The sequence below is a fragment of the Urtica dioica genome, chromosome 6 (assembly GCF_054948205.1).
Source record: "Urtica dioica subsp. dioica isolate 48M chromosome 6, U.dioica_male_clone48M_v1_H2, whole genome shotgun sequence".
Classification (NCBI taxonomy): Eukaryota; Viridiplantae; Streptophyta; class Magnoliopsida; order Rosales; family Urticaceae; genus Urtica; species Urtica dioica.
Genome location: NC_142761.1, coordinates 39,353,091 through 39,372,165, shown reverse-complemented (window position 1 = coordinate 39,372,165; position 19,075 = coordinate 39,353,091). Strand labels below are relative to the sequence as shown.

Below are 19,075 nucleotides of genomic sequence, written 5' to 3'. Positions count from 1 at the left end.
CACGGCCGGCTCAGAGGGAGCCCTCGCCTCCAAGGCCGGCTCAGAGCCGTCCCTCGCCTCCACGGCCGGCTCAGAGCCGGCCCTCGCCTCCACGGCCGGTTCAGAGGGAGCCCTCGCCTCCACGGCCAGCTCAGAGCCTGCCCTCGCCTCCATGGCCGCCTCAGAGCCGGCCCTCGCCTCCACGGCCGCCTCAGAGCCGGCCCTCGCCTCCATGACCGGCTCAGAGCCGACCCTCGACCAAGGGATGCCCGAAACGCCCCTTGGTCGCCTATAAAGACCAGGGTCCCTCCCCTGGTCCAGGTAATCCGAATTTGAGTACTGAAACGCTGTCGAACTCGTACCTCGCTCGTTTCTCTCAAGTCTCGGCCTCTAAACACCTGAACCCTCTATATCCTCCTCAATCCTGCTAATGTTGAGCGTCGGAGAGGTAAACAGAGGCAACCCCTCTGTTTCCCCTTTGTAGTTCATCGTTAACTTCTTTTGCAGGACGAACGACGGATAAGGCAAACACCAATCACAGCTAAGGGAAGACTCGGGATACCGAGTCCGACACGCTCAAGCCCGAACGCGACCACTTGGTCCGGCCTTAGGTTGAACCGTTTGGGGCTTCTAAATAGTTGTCCGAAAAACAGCGACAACACCAGCAGAGAATGAGAACCCGAGAGAAAGAAAGGCGTGGGGTGAGAGAGAGGTAGAGCGAGAGTGAGCGGAGAGAGAGAGAGCACGCGGAGAAGATTTAAAAGGGGGCCGAGAGACACCGGCGGCGAGCGGAGGACGAAGGCAGCATGCGGAGGACGAGGTGAGATACCGGCGGCGCGCGGAGGACGAGAGACACAGACGGCGTGCGGAGGACGAAGGAGGCACGTGGAGGACGAGGTGAGACACCGGCGGCATGCGGAGGACGAAGGCGGCACGCGGAGGACGAGGTGAGACACCAGCGGCGCGTAGCTGTAATCATCTGCTCAATTCGTGTGCTTGTAATCATCTGCTCAATTCGTGTAGTTGTTAGACCTAGATATTAACAGGTTAGGGGTTAGGATAATTAGAAATCATATTAGCCTATAAATATGGGAGATTAAGAGAGTAGAAGACATGGAAATATCAGTAGTATATCACAGATGAGTAACATGCTCCATTGTCAGTAATCGCGTTGTGTTCCTAGATTAAGTTAGAAGTAGAGTTTTTGTAGATTTACTGCTGAGAATTGTGATAAGCTAGTAAAAAATCATCTCTGCTTGTTCTCTCTTTTATTTATTTCACTGTCGAAATCTTTCTAATTAGAAATACAAAACCCAGTAACTTGGTTCGCTATATCCCATTATTAAGTTGAGTGGTTGGTTGGTTTTGGAATATGATGGATTTGTTACCAATAAGCGTTTTAACTTTTTATTTTCTTTGTTATAAGAGTAGATGTAGTAAAGTGGTCTTTGATGAGATAAAGTAAGTGCACTCATGTTTCCTTTATTAATTTTTATTCAATATTGGAGGAAAATAAATCTTATATGCATATGACTTGTATATATAGCAAAAGTTTTAAAGGAGATTTTATAGTGATTAAGGGTAGTTAAAATTACAGTCCGAGTTTGCATCTTATCATATTGTTTTGTCATCTCAAATCTTACATGTCTTAAATGGAGTATTAGTTTTGTATTGGTTTTATATTTAGGTACCCAATGAGTTCGAGTTTTCGCCAATCCATTATAGAAGCGGAAAAACATCAAGAAGAAAATGAAGATAATCATGAAGAGTCCACGAACGAAGAGAGTGTGGAGTACACGTATGAAGAAGAGAACGGAAATGATGATGGTTCAAATGCATCAGAGGAAGAAGAACATGAAAGTGACGACGATGAAGAGTCGTCAAATGATCGGATCATTCAGGTAAAAACACTTTAAATTTATTGCAATAAAACGCTACTCTACTGCTCAGTAGAGCAGATTCTGCTCCAGTCTACAGCTCAGTACACTACTCTACTGAACTGTAGAGTAAACAATATTAATAGAATTATAGTTTTTATTCTACCCGACCAAAGCAAAATTAAGAAAAATAATAATTATAACTTGTTTGCTGATGTTCTTACGTTTTTTCAGATCAAAGATTTAGAACCATTGAAGCCAGTTCTTAAATAGGACGATTATTTCCCGATGAAGATCACCATAAGAAGTAATTTTGAAGAGTATTGCAAACTTATCAAGAAAGGTTTGATCAGGAATGAGTTTGAGATTCTCAAGAAGACGCAATTCGGCCATCTTCTCACTTTTCCTAAACAATACCAACACTCGAGTCAAATGATGTGGTACTTTGTTCTTCGTCAGATTCAGACAAAGAAGAAAAAGGAAATGTGGATGATGGTTAATTCAACACCAATGAGATTTTCAATGGAAGATTATCAAATGATTACGGGGCTCAACTTCGCTCATGTTTCAGATAGAGAGAAAATCAAAGATGAAGCATCTCAGAATATACGCCTCGCGACCGAGTTTTTTGGTAGGAAAAAAAATCAACATTGATAATTTGGTGTGTGAACTCGAGAAAAAACCCGCGAGAACCAAGAATATTAACTACGACAAGGTTAAGACTGCTCCTCTTTTATTTTTGACTGGTGTCTTATTCGGGTATGAGAAAAAGACTCCGATTGAAGATTGGATCGCTGGGCTAGTTGATGATATTAAAGTGTTCGATCAATTCGATTGGGGTGTTGAATCGTACAAGTGCACATTGGCGGCTCTTAGGAAAGATGTAAAGGCAAAACTAGAAGAACATTCAAAAAATAAGGAGAAGACGTATATGTTTTTAGGATTCGTGCATGCTTTTCAGGTATGATTTTCATGTTCTATCAATATTAATAGTGGTTCTACTGATAATTTAGATAATCTACTAATCGGTAGCAATAGCAAAGGAACACGCTGAGTTGATTAGTGAAAGTACGTATCCACGCATTTTACGATGGAAAACTAAGAAGTGGAATAAACGAAACTCTCCTAAGTTGAGCGATATTTCCAACACTATTGCAAAAGAAGAGGTAAGTTTATATAATAATGTTCATATAATATGATTAATTAAAAATATTTTAAACCATAAAAAATTTATGATTTTTATCTTATATACAATGTAGATCATAAAATGTTTGTTGCTTCCAACGAGAAAAGAGAAGAAGATATTACGTGGATCCACTAAATTGTTGGACGAAGATGACGAAGTTCTTGATTCTTTGATGCTAAAATTCCGCTCGGGTGCATTAGTACAAAGAAATATGAACGATGTGCCTCCCGTTCACATTGTTACTCCTCCACTTGATGTGCCTCCCGTGCCACCACCAATACCGCAAACTAGTACGTCTCCGCCAAACCTATCATCTACACCTCTTCATATGAACGGTGGTACGTCTCCGCCGATCGTATCATCTACACCTTTTCATGTGAACGATGTCTCGGGTGTGATCTTTAGTCAATTAAAAAGTTATTTTGACGAAAAGGTTAGTGACTTAAAGAGTCATTTTGATGAAAGTTTGAGTCGATTGAAAAAGCACACTTATTCATGAGATTCGATCCACGGAGTCTCGTAGTTGCGAATTTCAAGACCGTGACCGCAACTTCACAAGCAATGAAACATTTGGGGATGATTATCATGATCATGAAGATCGCGGAGAGTATTACTTGACACCACCACGAGTATTACTTCACAAGCAAAGTGGTATGTTTGATGAGCTTGGCGAAAAATTAAGAAGTCCATGGCCGTGTAAGCGGGTGAAAGATTTGCCACAAAATAAGAAGTAAGTGTGTAGATGCTATTTACAATGTCTATTTGTTAGGTAATCAACTTTGTGTTATTTTTTTAACTTTTTTTTTTTTGTAAACATGGGATATTTTGTGCTAACGTTCCACTCTTTAAGAAGAAGATGGCCGTTGATATTTTTGAAGGCAATTGAGAACCTTGATTTATATTCAATATATGTACTAGTTAAGTATATTATGTGTCTTGATACTTATTGTTTTTAGAAATTAATATGATGAACAAGTCCTTGAGAAGGTATTTTGAAAGCATTAACGTTTTTATAGAAATGCAAGGTTCTACCGAGCGGTAGAGCTACTCTACTGGTCAGTAGTTTTAGTGGTTCTACTAAGCATTAGAGCTACTCTGCTGGTCAGTAGATCAATATTACTAGTGGTTCTACTTAACATTAGAGCTACTCTACTGGTCAGTAGATCAATATTACTAGTGGTTCTACCGAGCATTAGAGCTACTCTACTGGACAGTAGATCAATATTACTAGTGACTCTACCGAGCATTAGAGCTACTCTACTGGTTAGTAGATCAATTAATTAGAATTAGATTCATCTATAACATTAGTGACAAATTTATTAATATTAATTAGTTTCATGTATAATAACAAAGTTATATGAATAATTTAAAATTAATGAGCTTCATCGATAATATGTGTCCTATGATATATTTGATTAAAATTAGTGAACAATTAATTATAATTAGATTCATCTATAACATTAGTGGCAAATTTATTAATATTAATTAGTTTCATGTATAATAACAAAGTCATATGAATAATTTAAAATTAATGAGCTTCATCTATAATATGTGTCCTATGATATATTTGATTAAAATTAGTGAACAATTAATTAGAATGAGATTCATCTATAACATTACTAGTACAAAAAAGACCTTTGGGTGCGACTTTTTTCGCACCCAAAAGTCAATTTTCGCACCTAAAGATATTTTTAGGTGCGACTTTTCCGCACCCGAAAGTCCGCACCTAAAAGTCTTAGGTGCGAAAAGTCATACCCAAAACTCTTGACTTTCGGGTGCGACATTTAGGTGCGACTTTCCGCACCTAAAGTCGCACCTAAAAAGTCACCAAAAAATAAAAAAAATGGCGATTTTCAGGTTTGTTCTTATCTCCGTCGCCGCTCCTCGCCGCAGATAAGAACAAACCCGAAAGTCGCACACACACATATACACAGAGAGAGAGAGAGAGGGACTGGTCAGAGGCTCGGGACTGGTCGGAGGGGCTGCAGCGGAGGGGCTGGTCGGAGGGGCTGCAGCGGAGGGGTTGGTCGGAGGGGCTGCAGCGGAAGCTGAGAGAGAGAAAGAGAGTTTGTGTTAGAGAGAAGGGGGAGAGACAAAGTGAGGATGAGAATCTAAGAGTGGGAGGGGGGGATTACCTAGCCGGAGAGAGATCACGACGATGGAGCTCGGAGTGGTGGCGGCGACGGAGCTCGGAGTGGTGGCGGCGACGGAGCTCGGAGTGTGGTGGTGGTCGGAGAATTTGTAGGAGAGAAATCGGAGAGAGAGAGAGGCGAAATGAAATGTTTTGGCTCGGATAGAATGAAAACCGAGCAAAAATTTGATTTATATAAAACTTTGAATTTGGGTGCGACTTTGTCGCACCCAATGACCCGTGTCAAAGTCGCACCCAATGATTTTTGTAAAAAGAGGGGGAAAATTTTACCGCAAAAAAATTTGGACATTTGGGTGCGACTTTGTCGCACCCAATGACACTTTTGGGTGCGAAAAATCGCACCCAATGACACCTTTGGGTGCGGATTTCCGCACCCAATGGGGGAAAGTTGGCCGCTAAAATGTTTTCAGTCTATGGGTGCGACTATGTCGCACCTAATAGTTTTGATAGACTTTTGGGTGCGAAAAGTCGCACCCAAAGTTAAAAAAATTAGCGAAAATTTTCATATGTTTGTTTGAGTTTTGGGTGCGAAAAGTCACACCTGAAAGCATTATTTGGTGCGAATTTTTGGTGCGAAAAGTCGTACCCGAATGTCTTCCGCACCGGAAAACAGTATTTGTAGTAGAATTAGTGACAAATTTATTAATATTAGATAGTTTCATGTATAATAAATAAAGTCATATGAATAATTTAAAATTAATGAGCTTCATCTATAATATGTGTCCTATGATATATTTGATTAAAATTAGTGAACAATTAATTAGAATTAGATTCATCTATAACATTAGTGACAAATTTATTAATATTAGATAGTTTCATGTATAATAACAAAGTCATATGAATAATTTAAAATTAATGAGCTTCATCTATAATATGTGTCCTATGATATATTTGATTAAAATTAGTGAACAATTAATTAGAATTAGATTCATCTATAACATTAGTGACAAATTTATTAATATTAGATAGTTTCATGTATAATAACAAAGTCATATGAATAATTTAAAATTAATGAGCTTCATCTATAATATGTGTCCTATGATATATTTGATTAAAATTAGTGAACAATTAATTAGAATTAGATTCATCTATAACAATAGTGACAAATTTATTAATATTAGATAGTTTCATGTATAATAACAAAGTCATATGAATAATTTAAAATTAATGAGCTTCATCTATAATATGTGTCCTATGATATATTTGATTAAAATTAGTGAACAATTAATTAGAATTAAATTCATCTATAACATTAGTGACAAATGTATTAATATTAGTTAGTTTCATGTATAATAACAAAGTCATATGAATAATTTAAAATTAATGAGCTTCATCTATGATATGTGTCCTATGATATATTTGATTAAAATTAATGAGCTTTATCTACAAATTTATTAGAACTAGATTCATCTATAATATTTTTTAAGTTTTATATGACTCTACTGAGCAGTAGAACTACTCTACTGGTCAGTAGATCACAATTACTAGTGACTCTACTGAGCATTAGAGCTACTCTACTGGTCAGTAGATCAATATTACTAGTGGTTCTACCGAGCATTAGAGCTACTCTATTGATCAGTAGATCAATATTACTAGTGGTTCTACCGAGCATTAGAACTACTCTAATGATCAGTAGATCAATATTACTAGTAGTTCTACTGAGCATTAGAGTTACTCTACTGGTCGGTAGAGCAATATTACTAGTGGTTCTACTGAGCATTAGAGCTGCTCTACTGATCAGTAGATCAATATTAATATCACTACAATTTAAGAAAATGAAAGCAATAATGCATGGTAACAAACATTCATGGACATACGATAAATAAGTAAACTAAAAAAAATACATATAAGCATCTTTTTTTAATCAGTTCTTGCGTTTTTTTGTTGGTGTCGACCTAGCTTCTCCTCCATTCAAAGGGCATCTTGATATGTTATATCCAAATTGATTGCATTTTGAGCATCTATTATTCCGCATCTTCTCTCCCACTGAAGGAATTCTCTTTGTCTTATTCCTGCCTTTTCTCTTATGAACTATTGGAGGTATAACATCAACCAACTCTGCTTCTTTAGGGATATCCCACTCGCATTGTGATGGAACCGGGTATATTTTTTCTGAATACACAAGCGACCATAAATCCACTGTGTAATACTCAGAGCTGTAATCACGCACATTCTCCAAGGTCTTCAAAGCTGCTAAAGCATGTGCATGGAAGTCTATCGAGATCGAATACATGACAAGTACAACTTTTTCGAGCCAAATCTACAACCGCATCGTACGTCCCACCAATGACCGAGAACTCATATATGTCAATGGGTTTTGCCGTCATTGTTTGAGCCTTAATGAATCTCCTACGAAGAATAGTCTCAATCTCTAGTGTGAAAGTAGTGTTGCACGATGACGCTTTATTTCGATGATTGTAGAACCAATCCGATGTCAACTCTAGAATGGCGTCAAGCATGAAAATTAGCGAGTACTCTCTAGCTTCCTTTAAAGCGTGATTAATCGACTCAGCTCCGCCCGTTGTCATAATATTATACCGATAACCACCAAAATAAGCTCTAGACCAATGACTCACATCCATGTTTGTAGTTAAATATGTTGCAAGTTGATTGTACCTGTTTTGAATCTCGCTCCATGACTCGTTGAATCGCGAAACTTGGTATGCTTCAGCCGCCCGTAGAAATAGATCGATGGCATCCGAGCAAAAATAACGTGATTTGAGATTTTGCTTGATATGCCACATACAATATCCATGTCTTGCATTCTTGTAAACTCTTCCCAACGCGTTCTTGATGCTTTGATTTCTGTCAGTAATGAAGACGACATCGTCATCATCTCGTACGATCTCTTGAAGCTTTGTTAAGAACCATATCCATGCATTGTCATTCTCCGAGTCCACAACAACCCAAGCAATAGGATAACAATGACGATCACCATCTTGTGCCGTAGCGACCAACAAACAACCTCCAAATTTTGTTTTCAAGTGCGTCCCATCTATCGCAATAACTTTTCTCATGCATTTGTACCATCTAGCCAACGCTCCGAATGCTAGAAAAAGATATTTGAACCTGTTTTTTAAAATATATAAAATTTAGTGAATATTATGAATAATAAACACATAATGTACTTTAAAATAAGGAGTTAATTACGAAAATGCCCTTTTGTAACTATTTTTTTCATTTAAATTTAAGCATTGAAAACCGTTCCCACAATTTCACACTCCACTCAACCGTCACTTCTCTTCTCTACTTCGTTTTTTTTTCCGTTTTTCTCTCTTCTTCTCCATGAAACCAAACCCATTTCGGCATTTCTTCTATCACCATTTCACCGGTGTATGATCAAAAAAATCCGGCAATTAACCCAAACAAAAAGTCGTTTCCTTTTTCTTCTTCCCAGAACACACCAGACGTGCAGACGCCCAAAAAATTCTCAACCGAAACTCATTTCCTTAACCATATCCGATTCCAACTACCACTCCCTAAATTTCGTCGAAATCCTTCTTCTTGTGTCTCCATTAAACCGGAATGACGAAGACTTGTCTTGAAACAAAACATGCAAACCCTAAATCGCTAATGGAAGAATCTTCATTCCGGGTTACAAGATCGTCGCTGAACAAGCCACCATCGCCAAAGAAGAAGGTTCAAGCAAAGCCTAGGTTCAAGCGCAAGGGTCCCAGCCTCTAAGCCACCACCTGAAAAATGCCCTAAACCCGAGAGTGAAGAATCAAGCTCTAAGGGTGATCCTACAACTTTTTCTCTGGAGCCTCGCCAAAGAAACCCCAACCTGGTAAAGTTTTTGGTTACACATTTGAAAGTTTTAGTGACAAACCTATCACTAAATCTATGAACATTTGAAGCTCTAGTTACATGTGACAGAATAAATGACTCTTTTTGTTTGAAATGTTATTAGGGTTGGAAGATCTTTGGTAACAAATCTTAAGAAGTTTGGTGGATTAGTTACATGCCACTAATTTATTTACAAAAGTGTGAGATTTTTCGGCTGTACTAAGATAGGATTCAAAGGAGAGAGAAACGGGTGGGAATGTGGTTTGTGCGATTGAATAACGAGAGAGAGTGTGTGAGAACGTGGAGAGAGAGAAAAAAGAATTTTTGTTAGTGAGTGGGAGAGTGCGTGTGAGTATTAAAGTGGTATGAATTTTATTGATGCATTTTTATCATTTCTAAATGTATGAATATGAAAACTGAATTAGTTAATTATATATATATTGTTAAAAAAATTCCATGTAACCATATTTTAATCATGGTTGCCCAGAGCAGCAGCAAGTGATTGAAATCTTGCGCGAGATCTCGCAATCCGCACAGTCAAGGTAGCGAGTTACATTTCTCTCGCGAGTTGGGAAAAATATCGCACTTCCCGCACGAGTAAATGCTAAATCTCGCGGAAGATAAAATAAATATTCGGGGAAAAATTGAAAAAATCTCGCCGCTGTGCTCTTGAATCCTTACTCCATACCGCCGAATCTCGCCGATTCTATCAAGCTTCCGGCGTTGCATGTTGAAATCTTCTAAAAAACCGGGAAAAAAAGCATTAAAAAAAATCAGATCTTCACAGAGATAACAATGGTGGTTTTAGAGTATTTTAGCTGTTTACTTTCGAGGAAGAAGACGCTGAGAAAGAGAAAGGAGAGAGAGAGGGAGAGAGCAATAAATTTGGTCCCATCTAACTTTCTTTTTTATTTTAGTATTGTTTTGAAAATTATGCTTGAGAAAGTTTCAAAATGAATCACGTGAGTCAGGACCAAATGAATTTATTTTTTCTTTATTATTTTCCTTTTTAATTATTATAAAACAAATGATATACTTGCTTTAAGTTTTTCAGTGTACTTGCTCGTATATAAAACAAATTATATACTTGCTCGTATATAAAAAATTAATTTTTTGAAAGCATAAATTATTACAAGTAAAATATTTTCTTAAAAGATTTTTATCGTTTGTGTTCGAAACTATACGTGTGAAAATTCTATATTTAAATTTATCTTTGAATCTCTATGTATCATGAAAATTAAAAGATATTTTTTTAAAAAAATTATTTGTTGTTCAAATACCATTTTTTTTTGCGGTATATCTCGCGGAATGCGGTATACCACACGGTACGAGATACCCTCAACGTTCATCAAATATCGCGGAATATCCTGGTACGAGACGAGATACCCTCAAAATCAAAACTGCGGTACGACCGCGAGACGCGAGATTTCAATCCGCTTGACCATATTTATTTTCCCTTTTTTAAAGACAAAAAAAAAAAAAAAAAAAAAAAAAGAGTTGATTTCTCAAATATACTCATTGCTTCCCAAACTATTTTCTAACTTTTCGTGCTTCTAAACATGAAGATCAAAACATGTCCAGGTTTTCCTTTCCTCCTTCCTCTCTATTCGACTCTCACAACCCGATTAAGTTTCTGCACTTCTTGTGCTCGCGATTCTTTTGCCGATTTTGAAGAAACGCTCCGAATCAGATGTAAATCCAATGACTTCTCGGTGATTGAAGCTCTCCGTTTCTTCGATTCCATGGTGGATATGAAACCAATGCCTTCAATTCGGAGCTTCAATACGCTGTTTGGCTCAATGTCGAAGACGAACCAGTCCTCCACTGCGGTGTCTATGTACACACACCTCTTCAGGTTTCGTTTCGCTGAATTTCATCCGAATGTCGTTACGCTTACAATTATCATCAATTGCTTGTGTCGTTCCAACAATCCGAAATCGGGTTTCTCTGTCTTAGCAACTATGTTCAAGTGTGGGATTCACTACAATTTGCACACTCTGTGCACTCTGCTGAATGGGCTTTGCAAATCCGGGGAATCTGAAAACGCGCTCAAGCTGCTTATGAAAATGCTCGACGATGATGATGTTAAGCCGAACGAACACTGTTTCACTGCAGTTATCGACGGTCTCTGCAAAGAGAACAGAATCGACGAGGCGATAAGCTTGTTCCGAGATATGATTGGTTTCGGTGTTCGACCGAGTGTGGTCTGTTATTCTGCGTTGATTCACGGCTTATGCAAGGCCGGTCGTCGAGAAGAAGCCCAGAAGCTTTTGTCGGATATGGTCGTCAGTGGGATTTCGCTCAACCTTCAGATCTATAACATTATGATCGATTCGCTTTGCAAGGACACGAAAATCGAGGAAGCTATTTCGGTATTTAACCTCATGACTAAAAAAGGCATTGAGCCTGATGTTGTGACATTCAATTCTCTAGTTGCTGCGATGTGCAAGTGCGGTCGATTAGATGAAGCGACTCGATTCCTAGAGAGCATGATCAATAATGGAATATCCCCAAATATTGTCACATACAATGTTTTCTTGGATGGTCTCTGCAAAAGCGGAAAAAGTGAAGAGGCGCTCGGTCACATGGAAGAAATGATTAGCCGAGGCATAAAGCCTACAATTTTCACCTATAACTCGGTAATCTATGGCTTGTGTCATTCGGGACATTGGAAGGAAACCACGGCCTTGTTGGAAGGAATGACGAATAGAGGAATTTATCCAGATGTTATAACGTTTAGTATTTTAGTGGATGCCCATTCAAAGGCGGGAAGAATGGATGAAGCAGTATCTATGTTAGATTTGATGAGTCAGCGAGGTCTAAGGCCTGACGTCATCACCTATACATCGCTGTTTGATGGATTGTGTTGTTCCGGTCTATTCGAAGAGGCCAAGAAAATCGTTGATCATATGCTGATTAGGAAAGTAGAACCTAATTTGGTAACTATGAATTCCCTTTTGAACGGATTTGTCGATAATGGCTTAATGGAAAGAGCTCGAAGCTTATTTGACAAAATGATTTCACACAATGTGCGAACTGACAAAGTTTCGTACACCATATTGATAAAGGGTTATTGTAAGGAAGCAGAAATGGACAAGGCACGGGAAATCTTTGAACAGATGATAGCGAATGGAATTGTACCCAATGTTGTTTCGTATAACACTTTGGTAAAAGGGTACATAGAGGTCAAACGAATAGACATCTCTCTCAAGCTTCTCAAAGACATGATCTTGAAAGGCCACATTCCCAATGATGCATCACGATCCATTTTGAAGAAGATTCATGTTATTAAAGGTTGCAGTCAAGCTCAAGAAAATTCCCAGTAGTCATAAAGTTATTACACTAGCTATATTGTCATAGATTGTTAGTAGTCTGTTTTGAATCCGTACCACTATTATATGTTGCCTATCATATATGCTTAGCAAAAGTGATTTTCATGTGTAATCCTTTGTTCAGCGTTGAGTTTTATTTGTTCATGCAGTTATGAACGGCTTTGTTGTACTTATCAGCAATCTTTTATGCTATTTTTAGTTATACTATTTGGCTATTTCATATTGTTTTTTCAATCATTTTTAGTTATTTTTTGTTTGTATTTTCAACATACATTATACAATAATTATGTTTTAAAAAATATGATCGCATTTTATTACTAATTACTGTAAGTTTCTTCAAACACCATTGTTTTGATAACTTGATTTGTGAAAATAAATGTTTCTCTGAACTTGATTTTTATTGATATGGAACGTACATATATATAGAGATACAAGTATTGACTATACATAAAAGTAGCAACTAATGAAAAACTGATTTACGTAAATAAAGCAACAAACTAACAGTATAAGAAAGAGATATTCTAGCGACTGGATAATTTAAATATCCATAAATGATGGTGGCTGAGATTACGGTTCCGTAATATGTTGGCGGTCAAGATTACGGTTCCGTAATATGAGGCTGATTGACTAGCGTGTTTTGAATGAGTCGTGCAGTCATCTAACACCCCCCGTCAAGTTGGAGCTGGGATTGAGAGATCAATTACACCCAACTTGCTAAGTATGCGACGAAAAACCTCTGCTCCAAGCGGTTTAGTAAAAATATCAGCTAGCTGGTCGTGGGATCGTATGAAGGATGGAGTAATAAGACCTGATTGTATTTTTTCGCGAACGAAATGACAATCAAGCTCAATGTGCTTGGTACGCTCGTGAAATACCGGATTAGAAGCAATGTGTATAGCGGCTTGATTATCACAATGGACACAAATTGGATGTGAGTGGTCGATGCCAAGATCATGAAGAAGATAACGTAACCACTGCAATTCTGATGTTAAAGCAGCTAGAGACCTATATTCTGCCTCAGCGGAGGACCGAGATACAGTCGGTTGTTTCCGAGTTTTCCAAGAAACCGGACTAGAACCAAGCATGACAAAATAACCAGTTGTCGAACGTCGAGTTGTGGGACAACCAGCCCAATCGGAGTCAGAATAACCGACTAGAGAAAGAGACCCAGAAGACGGAAGGAAAAGTCCATGACCAATAGTACCTTTAAGGTAGCGGAGGACCCGATTAGCAGCATCTAAGTGTTTTGAATGAGGATTTTGCATAAATTGACTCAATGTATTGACTGAATATTGTATGTCAGGTCGGGTGACCGTTAGATATAGGAGGCGGCCGACGAGACGACGATAAACGGCTGGGTCAGGGAGAGGAGTTCCATCAGCGGGACGAAGTTGAAGGTTTTGCTCCATCGGAAAATTTGATGATCGAGAGCCAAGCGTACCTGAATCAGATAGGATATCAAGGACGTATTTCCTTTGACAAAGAAATATGCCGCGTTTTGATCTAGAGACTTCGATGCCTAAGAAATAACGAAGAGGCCCAAGATCCTTGATTGAAAAAGCAGTGGCTAAAAAATCTTTAACCTTTGAGATGGCAATATCATCATTGCCAGTGATGATAATATCATCAACATAAACAAGGACAAATACATGAGTTTTCTTATGGATATAAGTAAAAAGACTATAGTCGGAGATAGATTGACGAAAGCCTTGACGAATGAGAGTAGATGAAAATTTTGAGAACCATTGACGAGACGCTTGTTTGAGGCCATAAAGCGATTTGTGTAACTTGCAAACACGAGATTCTCCATTGGTTGAGAAGCCAGGAGGTAGTTTCATGTAGACATCTTCATCAAGATCACCTTGAAGAAATGCATTATTTACATCGAGTTGATGTAACGACCAACCTTTAATAGATGCAATAGAGAGAATGAGACGTACCGTGACAAGTTTGGCTACGGGTGCAAAAGTATCGTGATAATCAATACCTTCAATTTGATTATATCCTTTTGCAACTAAGCGTGCCTTATAACGCTCAATCGAACCATCAGACTGATATTTAATTTTATACACCCATTTACACCCAATGGGTGACTTATTTGGAGGAAGTGGACAAAGGGTCCAAGTTTTATTTGATTCAAGAGCTTTTATCTCATTTGACATAGCCTCACGCCAATCTGCAGATTTCATGGCTTGAGAGAAAGATTGAGGTTCTGATTGTGAAATGATTTTTGTAAGAAATGCTCTATGAGAGTGACTAAAACATGATAAAGAAAATGAACGACCAAGAGGAAAGTTGGTAGAATTAGAAACCTGATTACAAATATAATCTTGAAGACGGATCGGTGGTCGACGGTTTCGCGGAAGGCTGGTTGATACTACTGGAGTAGTAACTGTAGAAGAAGAAGATACATCAACAATGCTTTCTAGAATTGGAGAATTGTTTGAAGTTGGATCATGGACTATATTATTTTCAGCGGAAACAATATTGTCGGACAAATTATCCTCTTGAATTATATTTTCAATTGGAATATGAGAATCATTAAGATCTGTGATGGAGATTGGTTGTAGTGATGATGTAGGACTGTGATCCCTGTAAGGAAAAATAGACTCGTGGAACAAAACATCACGTGATACGTATATTTTTCGTGAATCCAAATCATATACACGATACCCTTTTTGTCCAAAAGGATATCCGATGAATATTCCGGGCTTTGCACGTTGATCAAATTTGTGCTTAATGTGCATATTCTTGGCGAAACATAAACAGCCAAAAACACGTAGAGAGGAATAAGATGGAGCAGTGTTGAGCACTACCTCATGAGGTGATTTGTAATTAAGAAGTGGGGTTGGTAATTTATTTATGAGAAATGTAGCAGTAAGAATGCATTCACCCCAAAAAGAAAGCGGCAATCCCGCTTGAAATCGTAAGGCACGAGCGACGTCAAGTAAGTGACGGTGCTTCCGTTCCACTACCCCATTTTGTTGAGGTGTTGCTACACAACTTCGTTGATGAGAAATTCCATTATTATGCATCCAAAGTTGTATTTCTTTTGATAGAAATTCAGTTCCATTATCAGAACGAATTGTTTGAAGTTGTGGAAGAAAGACACCTCCATTTCCAGAATTTATTTTTGAAATTTTCATGTTAAACTTGCGATTGATATGGTTGAAAAAATGAGTTAACATGGAAAATGTGTCTGATTTATATTTCATCAAATAGACCCAAGTGCATCTTGAATAATCGTCCACAATGGTTAAAAAATAACGAGAGCCATCACATGATGGTGTAGAAAAAGCACCCCAAATGTCAACATGGATTAATTCAAAACAATGAGAAGATTTAGACACACTGATTGGAAAAGGAAAGCGTGATTGTTTTGCTTGTGGACAGACCTCACAAACAAAAAATTTATTTGCATTAATGTTGGGAAATTTTTGCATAATAAAATTAAAACGAGATTTTGACGGATGTCCTAGGCGAGCATGCCAGACGTCAAACTTATTACATTGCTGGAAAGACAAAGCAGAAGAGAAAACAGAATCTTTTATTGGATGTGCATCAAGATAGTAGAGTCCATCCCGAGAACTACCCCGACCAATCATCTTCTTCGTTGGTTGGTCCTGAAAATAACAATAATCGTGTGAGAATATGACATCACAATGATTATATTTTGTTATTTGTGAAATAGATAAGAGATTGAATTTGAAAGAGGGAATATGAAAAACATTTGATAATTTTAATGTGTTTGAACAACACACTGTTCCTATGTGAGTGACACGAGCCTGTGAACCATCAGGTAATTGAACAAATATATTTTTAGTTACAGCCATATAGGAAGAAAAAAGTGAAAGAGATGTGCATATATGATTGGAAGCACCAGAATCAATAATCCACTTAAAAGAGAAACAAGTTAGTGCTGTACCAGCTAGATTGGCAGATAGGCTGGTGGATTCTTCTTTGGCAAGAAGTGTGAGCAGCTTCTTGTATTGATCTGAAGTCAGACCTGTTGAAGGAGCATTGGATGTTGACATATGCTTCTTCTCTTGCTTTGGAGGAAATCCATGGATCTGGAAACATGTTGCAAGTGTGTGGCCATGCTTATTGCAATGGTCACAGAATGGACGCTGACGCTTTCCAGATGAGCGGGGAATATGCTTCGACGCCTGAAGTGCAGCGGAATCGATAGTCGGAGTCGAGCGGATATTTATTTCTTGCTGTTTTTCTTCTTGACGAACCAGATTATATATCCGTTGAACAGTTGGAAAGGGTTCCATCAGAAGAATTTGGCTTCGAATAGCCGAGAAATTATCATGGAGTCCTTGAAGAAATTCCATGGAACGATCTTGATTTTGTTGATCGATGATACTCTTGGCATTGGCACAGATACAAGGATGAATGTGAATAATAGAATTGAGCTCATCCCACAATGCTTTGAGCTGTGTGAAATAAGAAGACACAGACATACCCTATTGCTTGAGAGCAGAGATGGATTGCTTCAATTGGTAAATCTTGGGTGCATTTGATTGACAATATCTCTCCTTCAAGTCTGACCAGATCTGTGCTGCAGTATCAGCGTACAGAATGCTAGGACGAATGTCCGGTGAAACAGAGTTGAGAATCCAACTTCCGACCAAGTCATTGCATCTTTCCCAATTAGAAATATCATTTTCATCAGAAGGAATCGTGATGCTTCCATCGACGAATCCGAGTTTGCTCTTGGCACGAAGAGCCATAGTGATGGCTCTGCTCCATGAGCCATAATTATCTCCAGATAGGAGAGGAGTGACAAGGGTGGATGAAGGACTATCGGAATGATGTATCAAGAACGGATCTGTTTTGGGTGAAAAGGAAGTTGGGTTTGTTTCTGAGGCTGAAGTGGTGTTGGTCATATTGAAGGAATTTTGAGAATTACCGTGAAGCTCTGATACCATGAAAATAAATGTTTCTCTGAACTTGATTTTTATTGATATGGAACGTACATATATATAGAGATACAAGTATTGACTATACATAAAAGTAGCAACTAATGAAAAACTGATTTACGTAAATAAAGCAACAAACTAACAGTATAAGAAAGAGATATTCTAGCGACTGGATAATTTAAATATCCATAAATGATGGTGGCTGAGATTACGGTTCCGTAATATGTTGGCGGTCAAGATTACGGTTCCGTAATATGAGGCTGATTGACTAGCGTGTTTTGAATGAGTCGTGCAGTCATCTAACAATTTGTTTACATGTATTCATTAATAAAATGTTTAAAAGTTTATAGAAACATTTCTTATCCCATTTTTTTTATTCTAATTTATTTTATGTTTATTTAGAATCCTTTTTCCACTTTATGTTTAAAATAATATAATTTTTATCGATGAACATAAAATTTCATTTGCTATGTCTTTAAAACCAATTTAGCTTTAAATGTTAAATGTTATTACTAATTTATATGTATAAAAAATAATTTTTTTTAACTTATTTGAACTAGCCATTTTTTAAAAACGTACTAAATGTTATCTTCTTGTATACTTAAAAAAAACGTTTCAAAACCTATTTCTTATGATACTTTATTAATAATTAAAAGATTATTTTTGTATGAACTAATCATTTCAAATTTAGTGTTTAGTAAAATGGCTAAGATTTCACAAGTTGATGCATTTTAACCACTTATAATATAAAAGAACTAATATACCCTTAATTATTTTCACTATAATTAATCTAAACTTCTAAAATTTTAATCCAGTGCACTTCTGTATTAATCCACTCTTTGATAAACCAGAAGAAAAAAAAGAAGATGTCAAAAACTTTAATCCTACTTTCAAAATATTTAATCCACTCTTCGACAAATCAGAAGAAGAAGAAGAAAATGACGAAAATTGTGTCAAAAAATTTAATAATGCTTTAAAAAAATTAATCCACTGTTCGATAAAACTCTGAAGAAAAAGAAGAAGAAATAGAAGATGCCAAAAAATTTAATCCCGCTTTCAAAAAATTTAACGATTGTTCTGAGACATGATCGATTCTGGTCTTCCACCAAACGTTGTTTGTTATAAAACTCTGATTCACGAGCTATGCAAGGTCGGTCGTTGAGAAGAAGCCAAGAAGTTCTTATCAGAGATGGTTGATGGTGGAGTCTTGCAGGTTCTTCGAACTTATAACATTCTAATCGATTCACTTTGCACGGAAGTGAAAATTGAAGAAGCTAGTTCGGTATTTAACCTCATGACTAAAAAAGGCATCGAGCCTGATATTGCGACATTCAATTCTCTAGTTGCTGCGGTGTGCAAGTGCGGTCGATTCGATGATGCAACTCAATTCTTAGAAAGCGTGATTAGTAGTGGAATATCTCCAAATATTATCACATACGTTCTGTTGGATGGTCTCTGCAAAAGCGGAAGAAGTAAAGAGGCGCTCGGTCACATGGAGGCAATGATTAATCGAGGCATAAAGCCTACAATTGTTACATACAACTCGTTGGTCTATGGCTTGTGTCATTCGGGACAATTGGAATGAAACCACAACGTTGTTGGAAAGAATGACGAACAAAGGGATTTTTCCGATGTTATAACGTTTAATATTTTAGTGGATGCCCATTCAAAAAGGGGAAGAGTCCATGAAACGATATCGATGTTTGAGTCGATGAGTCGGAGAGGTTTAAGCCCTAACGTGATCACCTATACATCGTTGTTTGACGGATTGTGCCATTTTGGTCTATTCGAAGACGCGAAGAAGATCTTTGATGATATGGTGAGTAGGAAGATAGAGC

At 37.7% G+C, this 19,075-nt stretch overlaps 3 protein-coding genes across 3 annotated transcripts; 1 reads left to right on the top strand and 2 right to left on the bottom strand.

Moving 5' to 3' along the window:
* Positions 1 to 7,356: 7,356 nt before the first annotated feature.
* LOC149394049 (uncharacterized) lies at positions 7,357 to 8,211 on the bottom strand. The gene has a single exon (XM_089618249.1). It carries the CDS (start codon positions 8,209 to 8,211, stop codon positions 7,357 to 7,359), a length of 855 nt encoding a protein of 284 aa, XP_089474375.1.
* A 2,322-nt stretch (positions 8,212 to 10,533) lies between these two features.
* Positions 10,534 to 12,483, top strand: LOC149394048 (uncharacterized). Its single transcript, XM_089616661.1, has one exon. The coding sequence runs from the start codon at positions 10,540 to 10,542 to the stop codon at positions 12,304 to 12,306; it is 1,767 nt and encodes a 588-aa protein (XP_089472787.1). The 5' UTR covers positions 10,534 to 10,539; the 3' UTR covers positions 12,307 to 12,483.
* A 3,417-nt stretch (positions 12,484 to 15,900) lies between these two features.
* LOC149394047 (uncharacterized) lies at positions 15,901 to 16,778 on the bottom strand. Its single transcript, XM_089618248.1, has 2 exons — positions 16,238 to 16,778; positions 15,901 to 15,935 (listed from the first exon to the last, which is right to left on the bottom strand). The coding sequence occupies exons 1-2, from the start codon at positions 16,776 to 16,778 to the stop codon at positions 15,901 to 15,903; spliced, it is 576 nt and encodes a 191-aa protein (XP_089474374.1).
* Between the last annotated feature and the right edge of the window lie 2,297 nt (positions 16,779 to 19,075).